The sequence below is a fragment of the Sesamum indicum genome, linkage group LG6, assembly GCF_026168435.1.
Source record: "Sesamum indicum cultivar Baizhima isolate 11 linkage group LG6, ASM2616843v1, whole genome shotgun sequence".
NCBI classification, from domain to species: domain Eukaryota; kingdom Viridiplantae; phylum Streptophyta; class Magnoliopsida; order Lamiales; family Pedaliaceae; genus Sesamum; species Sesamum indicum.
The window spans coordinates 7,304,971-7,321,081 of NC_142662.1; the positions used below are offsets into that span (position 1 = coordinate 7,304,971).

Consider the following 16,111-nt stretch of genomic DNA (forward strand, 5'->3'; position numbering starts at 1 on the left):
CTTCTAGAAAAGAATTCTGTTTAGGCTTTGCGTTGAAGGATGTTGAAATGAACGGAAATCTCAATGAACCTAATATTCAATAAATCAAATCCATATGCTTTGGTTAATATCCCAAAATTGTCAATAAAAGAGTGATAATTTAGGCCAAAGTTATTTAAACTGTTGTGAGTAACTTATATGGATTTATGTCTTGAACATTCATATTGTTAAATATAGAAAACTGTAATACCGGAAATTATTCTGTGTAAGCATGTAAATCCAAATTAAGTATTAAATTTAGAAAATTGTAATGGAAGGATTTTTTTGGTGATATCTGGAGTTAGTTCAACTACCAAGGTCTATGGACAAGAAATGCTTCATATTTTATATGTTTTCATTTGCTTCCAACTCTGAGTGAGAAGCGTCTGGAAAAATTGTTTGAGGTGGTTGGGAATCTCATGTAGTTGTTTTAACTTTTCGTCGTAGGACTACTCATTTTCTTTAGACTGCTATCTGTTTGCCTCACTAAAAGTTTAATCCCAGTAAAAGATCAGGGAGTAGTCATATTTTCTCTGATGTTGTTAGGCTGTTTCATTTGTTTTGGTTGTCAATTCCCTATAATATTATGCTAAGGCTGTGTGATTAATTCGACATTTCTGTGACTAAGCTTTAAAATTTTTTGTTTCACCAAATGGAAATAATAATAGGATATCAACGGTATTAAAGAGCAAGTACAGTGTACGCTCATCACATCGAAATTTTTATTTAAGAAATCGTTAATACATGGGCTGAAATGCAGGGGACCCTACTGATTGGGCCTTGAAGTACTTTTCAACTTTAAGTGGGCTTGTCAGAGTAATTATCGTCTCAGGTTTGTTCGCTTTTGCTTTTCATCCTCTGACGTCTCAACGACTACTTCTCTTTCTTGTTTCTTTGTAACGACAATAACTTTTCTTTCTTTTGCTTTCATGAAATATCATCTTTACCTTTAGTAAAGTAGGAGATATAAAGTTGGTTTGGGAAAACAAAACCCAGGCTTTAAATTAGATTTATTTCTAACTAATATGTTTTACATTATTTAATGAGGTAAAAAGTAAAGGTTTAATGTAATTATTGAAGATGGATGACTAATATATGCTAAAAAACAAAGACAGACCGATTATATTAAACCGTATGAATTTCAGCCCCAGATGGTTAAAATCCGCAAAAAGGAGAAGCAGACGAGAAATATTCTCACGACCTCAATTTTCAACTGACATAAATTTCTTCACTATTTCTATATATGGACACTGGTTATCTCCTAACATTTCGCTACTCTGATTCTGAGTCCATGTTTCCCATAGCCTTCAACCCTCTAGGTCTCTGAAAACATAAAGAGTGTCCCGGATTAATAGAAATTGAAAAAAAGAGTAAAAACTTTGTTAAAGAGTGAGACGAGAGAATAATGTGAAATTTAAATCCGAAAGAAATACCTTCTTGGAAACTTTCTTCTCCCTGACCTCGTACCGTTCCAGGGTCAAATCGCATAACCAGGCACCAGGACTCACCAACTGTAAAATGCACAAGAGAAGAAAAGTCAGGGAGAAGAGATATAAACATTTGTAATATGAAATGTTGCGCCAGGGAGTTGAATGTCTAAGTTTGGAGAAGATGTCCAAAAAATGCCTGCTTCGATCCCCAACAACAACAATCTAGATTCTAGACCAATGTGCTGGCCTTAGTTGCCAATGGTGTCAGACAGATATGGGTTCTTTCCACTAAAGAAAAGAACAAACAGGACAAAGGAGTCCCCCACCAAAACCAAAACCCAATACGTGGATTGCCATATTCCCTCCACAGTAATTTAATAGAAAAATTGCAAAAATATTATTGTCCAACCATTAGATGGCGACTATTGTAAAGACAAGACAAACATATGAAAGATGTAAAAGGCCAAACAGATCCTCTTTGTGCGCCAACAAACATTTACTCCTTTGAGCCATTCTTTAATAAAAGGACAAGGCAAGTTGCATATGACTACAGTACAGGCTTTATAAAAAGACCTCCCTTTTTTTCTTTTTTCATGTGGGTGTGTATTTCTTTCTTTTGTTTAGAAAGTTGATCCAAACAGTAAATTGTTCGTGAGAAAAGAATTCCCAAATGGATCGGGTGCATTCCAAGACCATTAAAATTAAGAAACAATGCATAATTGTTATCAGGTGCAATGAATTTAGCAGATTCATATGTCCGATATGAATTTTAGAGTACAATAGTAGCCACTCATTTACGACAAATGGATAGGCAAAAGTGCACGTGTATGCCTAACCTCCAACTAGCGTTATATGAATTCTAGCAAGAAAGACCACGTCTACTAACATCACAGCCCCCACATGGCCCTCATACTACCCACCAAAATAATAGTTTTCCAGTATTAGCACACCATAAATCTAAAGTATAACAAGTAGCTTTTTCTAATGGTTGCAACTTTTGTTTTATTAAAATATTTATTTAATGCACTCTATTATTGAAATTTCTTGAGCAATTCTACACGGGTAGGAGGGTTTAATGAAGTTCATAAAAGTTGTCCCTATATGCTTTTTGTACAGAAAGATATTCTTTGCCCCAACTTCTATCACTGCATAAAAAGGTCTTTATGGCAAAGATGGGTTAATATTCCAGCTCCAGGGTCTCTTATACCAAGAAAATGTTATATGGCTGTACCCCAAATTATAGTAGCCAGATTTATTTTCATTCCGCCATATAATCTTCTTCATCTTAGATGATTAAAATACAGAATTGAGTCAATCAATTAGCAAGAGTTAATACATATGAATTTGAGTATTTGACACCAAACAGCAATGTCATGAACAGAAGCAAGCATCATTACTTTCTATACTAAAATTCAAGATGCTAGTCATTCAATGTAAGATCCCAGTCAGTTGATTTCAAGCTCAAGATTTAACCAAAAACAAGGAAAGGATTATCACAGAAGTGGAAGGAGAACTGAAGAACTTACGTTGAGCGTGCGCTGGATAAACTTGGCTCGCTTCTTTGGTCTCTGAGGGAGCTTGGACCCTTTAATTGCCAAGAAATCCTCTTCTTTCTCCTTATTTGTCAAGGCGATCACGAACTTTGGAGGCCACATGGCGGCGATTGTATCACCGCCGGAGGACCCACCTTTTTTCCCATCATGGGCTGTCTCCGATGACCCAGAACCACCACCTCCTCCGCCGCCGCCGTGGTGGTGGTAGTGGTTGTCATTATGATTGCTACCATTATTGTTGTTGTTCTTGTTACTAGTGTGGTGGCTACTATTATTGTTGCCAGCTGCACCACTTCTCTTATCACCTCTATCTGGGGATGCCAATCCCCTTACGCCGTTGCTATGTCCCCGCATACCAAGTGAACTCTCTGAATTCCTGAGATTGAAAAGAAACGGAAAAGGAACACAAAGCACACGCACAAGTAATCAGAACATATACATCACATCAAATGTATATAAATCTAAAAATTTTCATAAATAGTCAAATAAACAAATACTATGACTTTCTATCAAGAAAATTGACAACCCAAAAAAAGTTACACCAGTAACAAAATTTAATTGAATAAAACGACGGTAAAAAAGTTAATATATATTGATATATTGATGGACATGAAATGATATTACTGAAATAGCCTTGTGGGGTAGTGGTTTTGGATCGCAGGATGGGCGCCCAGAGCCCAATGTTTGTTCCTTAGGAAATGGGGGATAGTTGTTAAAAAGAGGATGCGTTTCTGAACTGGAGTCAGCTTTTTTATTTTAAAATGGTCAAGCTATTTGAGGACTGTGTGTGAGAGAGATATGCAAATAAGCATAGAGAAACAGTAGATATGGAGCAAAAAAGGTGTAAAGTTGTCTATGGCAGAATTTGGGCCATCGGATTGAAATTCGTACTGCCTCTTCAAATAGTTTACGTGTCCTAATCTTCTAGTATATGTGGTGTTGTGGATCTAGCAATCTGGCATTGGCAATAATAAGAATTCATGGAAAAGAAGAGACGTAGAGGACAAATGGTGGCCCACCTCCCAGACTCTCCAATCAGCATCGCCCATCAAATGGAAAGGCTGTTCCAATTAAGGCTTTCAGCTACACATGGCGATGAGATGGGAGCACCAACAATGAATACAAGACCAATTTATTTTATATATCCGGAAATAAGAAAAAATAATTATTATTCCAAAATTTGATAAAAACCAAGAACCCAAGTGCATAATATCTAAAAACATCAAACCCTTACTAATATGATAAACCTCAAAATAAAAAAAAATTATGTAAATTAATTTATATTTACATAGCTTTAATTAGTTCATTTGTTTTCTCTGAATGGACATATATTTTGATATTATAAACATGTTTAATCAATAGAAAATGATATAACAAATTATCTTTGTTAATTCAAATTGAAAATTTATAAGTCATATCTAAATTTTAAATGAATCCATCCAGAGAGGATATAGCACATGAAAAAAAAAGATTCAACTTCAACAAAAAATCACCTTCTTAGAAAGAAAAAAGAAAATAGAGAGAGAGAGAGAGAGAATAAGAAAGTGGCATAGAGGATAAGATGAAGAACCTAACCATTAAAAAGGACCAGATGAAGAACCCAAAATCAAACAAGTCAAATTACACCACCAACTGCCATTAGCATATTTAATTACGTATCATTTAAAAATAACATTATTTATCATCATTCAACGAACCACAAAAAAGATAATAATAACAATCTGAACATACAGATAATCATTTAAATCATTAAACTTGAAGAATCTCTCTTAAATCTCACTAATATCGCTATTTCTGATTTTTAAGTGCAGACAACCCATTCCAACATCCTCATATTCTCTACGAAAATATTTCAACAATTATTACCGCCTTATCCGCGCATGTTAATCACGTGAGACCACAAAATGTCATTAAAAGAGAGTAAAAAGAAAAGAGTGTTACCTCAAGATACGATGAGAGGGAGAAGCCGGACGCTGACGGAGATTCAAATATCCGTTATTAACGCCGTTACCCTTACCAGCATTATTGCTGGTCAGCTGATTTGAATTCGGATCCTTACTACTATTATTATTGAGATCCGACCTGACCACCCGCCTATCGATCCGGGCCGTTGCCCGCTGAGCCGGCCCGGACCCGTTATTGATGTTATTACTATGGTCCTTCACCTGGACCTTCATGCAGCGTAGCCTTTTCCGGTTCCCCCACTGTAACACGAAGTCAGACGAAGACGTAGCGGCTGACCTGGATTCGGATCTCAACAACAGCCCATCTCTATTGCTGGAGTGAGTGTTGTTCCTCTCCATCTCCCTCTCTGCACACCTGTGAACCGTCAAATTTTCTGTTAACTAATCTTGTTGAATTTTGAGCCATTTACAGTACATAAAGGGAAGAGGGGGGAAAAAATTCGCAAAGAACTTCAAATCTACAGATCTTTTTTAAGTCAATTGCAGGTCAAGGATAAAGAAAGAAGACGAATGGAGAAATGGGAGAATTCAATCATAGGTTCTACATTCCCAATGTCCAGGAAGAAAAGAGATGGAAATAGTCTTAAACTGAAATGCTGCTCAAACCTTTGCCCAATTACAGCTTGGCCGAAAAGAAGAAAGAAAGCGAAAGCAAGAATCACTGAATTTACATTTCTTGAACTAGGAAATGGAAGGATAGGATGTATGGTTTCTCCATTATTAAATGTGGAGAATTTGGTTTTTAAATGTAAGCAAATAAAGCATAGTACTCCTTTAGAACTCTTTTTTGGTTCCGAGTTAAATAGCTCTTTCATCGAGGAAAATCCATAGTGGTTGATATCTGAAATGCGAAGGGGCAAATCAGGATAGGTGGAAGAAGTGGTTGGAAATTTATGTGTGAGTTTTAGGCCTAGAGGAGCGCTGTGCTGATGATTCCGAAGAACTCAGCACTTGGAACAAGGGGCCTTCAACAAGTGAATTCCAAATCTCGGCGATTATATCTCTCAAAGAAACAGCAACAGCAGAGAGGAAGCGGAAAATTTTGAATTGTCAACAGAAAAAAGACGGGAGAATTTGCAGCAGAACTTTGAAAGGGACTCTCTAATCAAAGTTTGCATCAGGAAATTCTGGCGAGAGGTTGGTGAAAGATGAAGCTGAGGTTTCAAATTTGAAATTGAGGAAACCAGAATCAGAAAGGGAAAGAAATATGTCCATTACATCACCTGCAAAACCTCTAATTCTCTTCCACCGCGATCAACAACTCTTCCACAGAGAAAACTTTACCTCACTTTTCCCTTCCAAAATCTAATAAATCAGTGAAACAAAATCCGCTCAATCTGCAAAAACAAAAATCAAAACAGTTTGTTCTTTACAATCCAATTATATGGTAACTTTTTAATCTAATCGAAATAAATTACCTTATCTACTCTGATTACTATCCTTCAAAAGGAACTTCAGGACAGATGAATTGATACCATGTACGCTAGAACAACACGTTAAATTCACAGCAACTTTCAGCTGATCTTCGAACCCTCACATATAGCTATTTAGCAGAGAAAAAGGAACAAATCGAAGTTTCAAATTGAGGTCTCTATATACGTTCCCGATCCTTTTCACCAGGAAGCCGATCTCAAATCTCCAAGAATTGCACCTGCCAAACAAAATTAACCAGATTTCAGAAAAATATCAAATAAAAACTAAGAAAAATGGAGACGGAATGACAACTACAGACCTATTATATATCCTTCCAAAATCCAACAAGCTGCACCAAACCTTTCACAAATCAAGCCTCAATATCTTCTCAACAACTCGAAAATGTACCTGTAGTTCAGAAATGGGAAACTTAGCGCATATTACATGTTAAATTCATAGACTTAAACTCGTAAAACTGAAGAGTTTCTCATTATTAAAAGGAAAAAAAAGGTTTAGATCGTTTTATTATAATAATTTCACTACATTTCCACTGACCAAATTCCACTGGCAAAATTTCTCTATTTGCCATCAAATCCCAAAATTATGAGAGAGAAATTAGAGAGTTAGAGAGAGAAAGCGAGTGAGTGAGAGAGAGAGAGAGAGAGAGAGAGAGAGCTCTTTTTTCTACTTCTTCTTCTTCTTCTTCTTGTGAAGAAAGAAAAGAAAAAACGAAATACTCTCCTTTCCTTTCAAACCACCATTTTTATACTCTCCCCTTCTCCATTTCCAATCTGCAACCCGTAAAATACCATCGACGGTTTAGATCGATTTTCGTCAACTGTTAGGAACGGCGTCATAGTGCCCCACATAAACACTAGATGATGGTTCACGGCGTTAAATTATTTGACGGAATCTTTTACGCCGTTTAGTCCGATAATTATATCTTTTTTTTATTTGCAATAATTTAATCATGGGGACTTCTCGCTAACCTGTGCTCTGCCACACTATACTTATCTCTGATTAATCAATCTACTATGGCTATGTTAACTTAATTCCTTTTTTTTAATTTACTAACTGTTGTGGCATGTCTGTTTCTACGTGTATATAATAAATAATATTTTATATTTTAAAATATACTATAAATAAAAAATATATAAATTGATCCATCATATTTCTAAAAAAGAAAGCAACAAAGGAAAAGAAAAAAATCAGCTCAGGGTATTATTGACATAATAATAAAATTAGTGTTGCGGTGTCATAACATTCATTTATGAAAAAAAAATATTTTTTCTTTTTAAATAGTATAGATAGACATAGATAACCAACTGACTTTACGATTTGGAGCACCATAAAACAGTCCTTTTTAGCAGGGTCATTCTTTTAATGACACTAATTATCGTTGTACACCTTTTCTACTAGCATATATAAAAAGAATAATTATACTTCCTCTGAAGTTTGGTGTAGTTACATGTAGAACTCTTGTAGTTTGTCAAATTATATCTAGTATTCTTAATGTTTGTTTCCATCTAACAAATAAGTCCCTCTGTTAGTCAAAATTAACTGAATTTGATGATATTAAAAAAAATAAGAAAAATACAATTATCCTAGATTGACTTATTGTAGGTCAAATATATTTTTATATAATCAAATTACCCTCATACGTCTTCACACGTTAATACATGTGAAAAGGTATATTTTCTTCGTTATGAAGGTATTTTACGTATTTTATTTTTAAAAAAATTACTTAACCTGCAAGAAGTCAGTAATAAGTCAATCAATAGTAAATATTAATTTTTATTTAATTTTTTTATTCAAACCAACAAATTCAGTGAATTTTGACCAACGAGATGACTTATTTAAGTTGTTAGATGAAAATAAACCTTAGAGGTGCTAGATATAATTTTTCAAACCACAGGGTATCTATGTGTAATTACACCAAACATCAGTAAAGGAAAGTGTAATTATCCCTATAAAAAAATCTTGGCGGCGAGATGATAAAAGAAAAAAAAAGAGATTTATAAAAAGAACGAATTATAATTATAAATTCTAATAAATGTGGAGAAATGAAGTGAGAGATAAATATGGAGTAGTAGGTAGTTACGAAGGAAAAAAATAATTGTGATTATTTTTTTAAAGGAAATAAATGAAATAAACAATAAATTTAAGTATCCAAAAATTGGTACAATAGAATATATATATATATATATATTTATAATAGTTTAGATAGATAAATAGGTTGGAGTTTGTTTGAATTTTTTAATTCAAATTTTAGTGTATAAAAAAATTCAAATTTTAGTGTATTATTATATATTATGTAGATTTTTTTAATTAAATTAATTGCATAATTTTTATACACACAATATATACATATATATATATATATCGTCGTACCAATTTTAAATACCCAAATTTACCCTTTATTTCATTTGTTCTCTTTAAATTTTTTTGATCAAATTAGTAAGTTTAAATTTTTTTTTAATAATCTCACAATTATATTTTTTTTCGATTAACTACCCACTACTCCACATTTCTCTATCACCTTACTTCTCTATATTTTACAATTTATAATTATAATTTATTTTTTTTATAATTTTTTTTTTCTTATCATCTCACACCAAAATTCTTTTATATGCTTGCGGGAACCACGTCCAATGATAATTAGTTATTATAAAAGAAAACATTTTGTCATACCAATTTTTGAATATCCAAATTTATCCTTAAACTCATTTCTTTTCTTTAAAATAAATTTGGTCAACATAGTAATTTTAAATTTTTTTAATAATTTCACAATTTTACAAGAAAAAGAAAAGAAAAAATTTCTCACCCACTACCCCATGTTTTTTTCTTGGCAAACTTCTCCATATTTATTTTTCTTACAAGCTTCTATATTTTTAATAAACTTACAGTTACAATATTTTTTTTTTCTCATAAACTTCTTTTTTCCTTATAACAATTTTTGTTTTTCTCTCCATCTCATATCATAATTCTTTTTTATTTTTTAATGCTTTGATTCGTGTTAAAAAAATGAAAAATTACATTAACATTACTTGAGATTGGGCCAAAATGCATTAATATTTTCTATTTTTGTAAAATAACACATACACTCCCTAACTTTATAGTTGTAATACAACTGAATCCCTTATTCAAATGCAAAATTTGCATAAACACCCTCTATAAAAATATTATAATAATAACCCCTCAGGGGGTGTAACTGTTATTTTGTAAAAAATATGGATATTTATGTAATTTGGTCTATTTTTAGAAGATGTCAGTGTGATTTACCCTAAAAAATTACAATAGTTTAAATCAAGAATATTTGTTTGGCTATAGATAGTACAACAAAACATTTTGTCAGAAATAGATATTTCATAATCACGAACTTGAGAGTCTTTTTTTCTAATTATTACTAGCCGTTGTGGCACGTCATCTACGAGCATATAAATAACCTTTCACATTTTAAAATCTATTATAAATAAGAGTAAAATAAATATAATCAGTACATTACATTAATGAAAAGCAAAAAAGAAAAAAAAAATAATTTATCAAATGTAAATTTATGAATAGTTGGAAAAGTTAATTATTTTCTCATTAAGGTCATTTTTGACTTTACAAAAAAGTGATGCGGCGGTATCATTCATCGTCGCTTGTTAGTGTAGAGAGATTCGGGACAATTTTGCTTTGAACTAGGACCGTCACTTGTATTGAGAAGAATAATGCCAACTCAATTAATAAATTGATATTTAGACACGGGGAATGTGTCAAAGAAATTTTTCTAGGAATGAGATTGTAGGAAAAATGTGGACCTCTTGTCTGCAAATTCGCTATCCAGCAACAATACTTCCAAACTGTAGAGCATTGAGGTTTGTGTGCAGGCAAATTGCAATCCATTCAAAGTGCATTTCCAACTAAAGGGGCAGGAGCATTGACACTGCTCCTCCATTTATGGACTTCATTTTACATATGCCCATAAACATTTCACTCAATAATCAACAGAATTTCCTCTCAGAATCCGCGCAACAAAAAGTTTTATTCTGTTCCAAGGGATCGATGCCCACAATACATACAATACCGACACGCTGTTGGAACATTATTTTTGTAGTTTTATTCTATATATTGAGATGCCAAACATATAGAAGAGAATTCAACTCCCGGCTGTGGAGAGAGCTCCGAGAAATGGAAGGGAAGTAGCGCAGGCTTGGGCTGAAGCCTCGCCCATCTGCTCTTTCTTCACACCAGCATTACAGATGTTGGCAATAGACCGCATGTGTCTCATTCCATATTGGGATAGTGATCCGCAATGAGTCTCAAATGTTCTAACCTGTGCAACCGATTACGCTAATCTTGTCACGAGAGAGAAAAAGAGTAGATATGTAGGACTGAATTTTGATGTGTTACCATTGATTTAAGGCAATCCCAGTCGTCAACAAGAGCCTGCCCAGCAGGTCGAACTGAATTCAACACTTGAGGACCCTTGTCAGTTCCGAAAATAAGTTTCCCAATGAGTTGAATACTGCTATCAACATGTGTTCGTTGTGCCATAGCTACAGCAAGCTGCTTTTGGGCTTCAAATTTCTTGGCAGACCCTTGAGGAGCGCCACGGAACTGCCAATGGTGGATCAAGAAAGATTTGATCAGAAAGCTTAGTGAATTAGGCATTTAAGGTGTTTAACTGGCAGGTTCATCTATTACATAATCCCCAAAACAGAAAAGCGCAATACAGAGTGTATATCAAGGTCTCATCTGCTAGCGACTTAATTTGACATTCTTGAAATAATTCCTCCGACTATAATCATAGAAAAAACAAAGAGACATTAATTGTGATTGTTTTAGGAGCGATTGGAATACCTTATGCCAGAAATGTAAAACATCAGCATCGCGCTGGTTAATGACCCCTGAAGATGGTCTCGGAGAATTGTCATACACAATAGTATGATTATCCTTATTAGGATGAGTACCCATATACACGGAAAGAGTCTCCGCGCTTAGCTTCAAATCACCATATTGCATAACATGGGAGCTCAAATCAGGATCTTGACTTGCTGTTCGATTCTTGACCTGAAAATGCCAACAGCTATATATGTATTCACGCAGTAAATATCAGCAAAAGATTGGAAATGAAGCGAGAACTGATGGCAAAGTGTGTGATTGATGCTCTCAAAGCTTAACATTCGCAGACTGGCTCTAACAAACTGCTCAATATAAAGACACAGTTCCAGAATATCTTACCAATTGGTACTGCTGCTTCAAAGTTTCGGTCTGAAGATTGTGACTGTCACTGTTCATAACAACGCAATGTCAATACTGATTAGATAAACATAAAAACACAAGTATTTGTGTCAAAACTAGGTACACAACCACCCTGTAAATCACATTATCAACATTTTTAACATTGTTTTTTGGTTTTCCAACCGTTGCGCCCACTCTAGGCACTAGCTCTGATTACTAGCAACCAAAAATTCAACAAGCCGGTCACGGATACAGGACCGGTGCATATGCAAGGAACTTCCATTGTATATGCACGCACATTGACTGACTTACGAAGAAGCTAGAAAATTATGGATACAATATACCTATCCTCCATCCAGGAAACACTATATGTGTCACCCAAGCAGGTATCATATGCAGGGGGAGGACTAGGGTCGTATCCCGGGCAGTAGATTGCATAGCTACTCTCCTCCGAATTTGATGCAGTTGTTGCATATATATTCAAGCCTTCAGGAAGAAGACCTTCAAACATACTTCCAGACTCACAAGCTTCAACGTAAAACACCTAAAATATCCGCGGAAAATTAGGTTCCTGCTTCAAAAAGAAATCGTTGCATAGAAAACGAATGCCAAAATTGATTTACCAAGCTCTTATATGTTCCAGAAGCATGTTTCTTTTTCAAGACATTGATCAGTTCATCGGCATATATTTCACGACTAGTGGGCATCCCTGAGCATATGTAATAACATCATTGAATAAGTAAGTCAGTGGAGATACTCTATCAAGAACATTTTGTTACAAGGAAAGAAGTTACTGACCAAGTAATCCAGCTGCTCCATGATCTGCATAATATATGAAGATATGATCATTCGGACCACTATCGACAACCTTTCCGCTACCTCCTTTCAGTGCAGTTTTGTTCCCAAGGAGTACAGCAAAAAAGTTGTGTGCAGTAACATCCTCACCAACATAATCCTGTCTCAAGACTCACCATGGTAAGAAAAGGAACATATTTTCTACAACAAACAATACGCAGCTAAAGACTTGAGCATTATGACACAAACCTTTGGAACTCCCTTGTATACATCCTCACCATGAGGGCTGTTAATGATGACACCAGGTCTAGGGTTCTCCACATTGTTGGCAATGTCATCATACATAAAAACAATAATATTTTCATCCTTCAGACCACCTCTTTTCAAGATTTGATATGCATGGCATACATCAGCCTAGTACAAAACAAATGTCCTTGTATCAGTCTCAATTATGGGAGTCAAATTATAAAGATCTCATTAAATCATATCGAAAACTAAATTTTAGGCCCGTTTGGTTTTATCTTCAATTTTCATCATTTTCAATGGGATGGAAATGTTCTTTTAGTTTTTGCGCGTAAAATGAAAATATGTTTGGATAACTTTGGAGGAGACGACCACCTGGTGCCTGTAATTCTCGTAACCATTGGACCCTGCCACCAGGACAGCCCATTTGGTACCCGCAGAATCATCATATGCTCCAACGGGCGATGACCCGAATAATCGGCGACCTTCAGAAGGGAGTTTGAGGAAATCATGCCGGCCATCGGCGACTGACAGGATGGACAGTGCAAGGAGGAAAAGTGCAGCGGTGCAGCGTACCATCATCTACGTTCGTGGCGGGAAGCAAACACTTTTATAGTACTACAATATTATTCCGCGGGAAAATGGTTGAGTTTGGTTGGGGTGTGACCTGTGAGTTGATGAGTATCATAGTATATATATATATATAACGAGGAGACATACTGGTGGTGAGATTGTGCTAAGTACCCCATATGTCAATTTAGCTTAAAGCTTGCAAGCTTGTCTTGGTCGTTTTTTAGGTAAGTTTTACGTAACTTTAGATCAAATTAAGACAAATTTCTAACCCAAAACAAATTAGTTCGAATCAAATTAATCACAAAGTAAATATGATATGTTAAATGTTATTATATGGTTTGTTAAATGTTATTATCTATATACTAATCTAAAAGAAAATACACTTTTGAATTCATGAATGCCAGTTTATGATATAATTATATTTATTTTTGTTGTGTCGATAATACCTTAAAATTGATTTTATTTTTTTGCTTTATACATATATATATATATATTTAACTGTGATGTGTTGATTTATATATTTTTTAAAGTATAAAATATTATTTATTGTACGCACACATACAACTTCCCAAGATGGATAGTTATGATTGAAGATAGGTCGTTTGTATCGATCCTCCCACAATTTGATCTGTCAAGTAACTACCTTTCTTATGCGTCTCACAACTTCATTATTTGTATATTTTTCTTATTTTTAATTTCATACTATTTGATATTTGGTTATTGCTTTGCTTCTATTTTTAATAATATGACCTTTTAAAATAATAATTACTTTGTAATTTGTCATTAACTACAATAAAATTCATAAAGAAACAATCCCTCTTATACAAAACTACTTAATTTGATATCTTATTTTACAAATTTTAAAATATACACACTCATAGATTTAATTTTTAAGAACGAATACTATATTTTTAAAAAATATATATTTCTAAAAACTAATAATAAATTTTTAACAAAACATATACATTTTCACGATATTTCTAAGAACTAATTAATAATTATACTTTTATAACTCTTAAATTAATTATAAGGATTAATTACACCGTCTTCTTTTAAAGTTTAATCTGTGTAATGACACGTACACATCATGTAGTTTGAAAAATTTCGTCTAGTACTCCACACGTTTTGTTTCTATGTAACAAATAGACTTTTTATTATTCAAAATTTATCGAATTTGCTGATATTAACAAAAAAAAAAAAAAATAAATGAAAATCCAGAGTAATTATCCCTTAATTATACACACAAACTAGTGCTCTTTCCAAGAGAGACTTTGATTGAATTTCAATGCATCACACGCTTTGAAACAATCTTAACCACCACAATCATATTTGAATATATGGATATCTTTGATAACAACACGTTCAAAACTTTGCACCTAAAGGTTATAAAAGAATAATGGCAAATTGTCCCTAAGTCGTGTTTATACAAACCAAAATGACAATTTCTACTATGATAATCACTTTTGCAACAGCAACATCTGTTCTAATAATTAATACACCGTTGAAAAGTCGGGCCTTGGGAGAATCTTGACTTTTTAACATATATGCTTCGGGACAATTTTCTCACTTAATTGTTTACTACTTATGTTAAATTTTATAGTGGTACTTAGTTTTTTTAGGCACATTATATGTAAGTATAGACAGGGGTTCTATATTTATATTGGAGTATTAATAATTCCAAATGACGTGGAAGTTATAAACTTTTCCATTGAATTTCACTTGGATAACTTTTTCCTTTTTTGATTGCATTCTTTTTCATGATGACAATACATGAAATTGTGATATAATGGCAAAAGTGCCAAAAGGAATATGAATATTTGCAAGGTATTTTAATATATTGGAGGATGGATAGGGAGTAATTAAACAATTGTAAGCAGTAGTTATAGTAATGCGTATTTGAGTCCAATAACAATATAATGATTGAAGGATTTGTATAAAGATTTTTAAAATTGATCTTGCTCGAATTCAACGATTTGGATGAGCGATCTCCTCACAGTTTGCTAACTCCACCAAGATCAAGTGTTGGGTTCCTGATAATAAGATAAGTACGGTGAGCTCGTCGGGCATGTCCCCGACAACGACCCCTCCGACGCTCAAGTTAGGTTGATCGAGGTTAAAGTATGCGATTAAGGGTGCAGATCGAAAAGGCTCAGTATTAATTACCTCGAAATGTAGCGTCTTGGTGTATTTATAGGGCTTAGCTGGATACTGTTGAATGGGCCACGTGGCCTTATCCAGCTAGCTTACATCCATGATCGGACGGTTGTCGTTGCCTGGGTCTTCAAGTGGATAGGCGGGTCTGAGTCAAGCCTGCTCCGACCTGTCTGGTAGAAGGGACGCGGATCCAAGGGCGAAAAGATCGGAATACCCTTCATTAAGGGTATTATAGGTATTTCTCCTGTATTTCCATGTATACTTATCAAAGATTAAGGGAGGATTATCTTGCAAAATAGGTATTGGCGCTCTAATGCTTAAGTCAGTAAATTGATTTACCGAATAAATAATTAGAAAACTTAAAATAACACAAGAACAATGGTCCGTAATTGAAGTGGAATGATAGGAGTTTCAGATAAAATGATAATGATGGTGTGGAGTACGAAAATAAGCAAAGAACTTGCTGAAAGCCGAGAAAAAAGAGTATGTGGGAGTGAGTGATATGAGTTTACCATTATAGTTGTAGGATGACCTCTATTTATATGCTGATTGGGAGCAAAATTTGTAAGTAGTTGCAGCATAAGATATACCATTTGAAAGCTGATTGAGTTAGTTAACTAACAAAAAAAAAAAAAAAGGAATTAAAATTTTGATATATCTGAATGAAAATATGACCGTTTGAATGAGCCATGTCTAGTCAGTTTGAGTTCTGTGGATTTTGTTTAACTTCTTGTTGTCAGAT

General features: G+C 34.1%; 2 protein-coding genes across 2 annotated transcripts; both read right to left on the bottom strand.

The window, feature by feature from the left end:
- Positions 1 to 1,114: 1,114 nt before the first annotated feature.
- LOC105164693 (uncharacterized) lies at positions 1,115 to 7,164 on the bottom strand. Its single transcript, XM_011083409.3, has 8 exons — positions 6,934 to 7,164; positions 6,698 to 6,786; positions 6,384 to 6,616; positions 6,189 to 6,302; positions 4,943 to 5,320; positions 2,975 to 3,377; positions 1,452 to 1,529; positions 1,115 to 1,341 (listed from the first exon to the last, which is right to left on the bottom strand). The coding sequence occupies exons 5-8, from the start codon at positions 5,302 to 5,304 to the stop codon at positions 1,291 to 1,293; spliced, it is 894 nt and encodes a 297-aa protein (XP_011081711.1). The 5' UTR covers positions 5,305 to 5,320; positions 6,189 to 6,302; positions 6,384 to 6,616; positions 6,698 to 6,786; positions 6,934 to 7,164; the 3' UTR covers positions 1,115 to 1,290.
- Positions 7,165 to 10,386: 3,222 nt separating this feature from the next.
- Positions 10,387 to 13,328, bottom strand: LOC105164692 (vacuolar-processing enzyme). The gene is made up of 9 exons (XM_011083408.3): positions 13,018 to 13,328; positions 12,649 to 12,813; positions 12,403 to 12,559; positions 12,228 to 12,313; positions 11,949 to 12,148; positions 11,605 to 11,653; positions 11,224 to 11,433; positions 10,774 to 10,980; positions 10,387 to 10,696 (listed from the first exon to the last, which is right to left on the bottom strand). Exons 1-9 carry the CDS (start codon positions 13,222 to 13,224, stop codon positions 10,520 to 10,522), a joined length of 1,458 nt encoding a protein of 485 aa, XP_011081710.1. The 5' UTR covers positions 13,225 to 13,328; the 3' UTR covers positions 10,387 to 10,519.
- Positions 13,329 to 16,111: the final 2,783 nt, after the last annotated feature.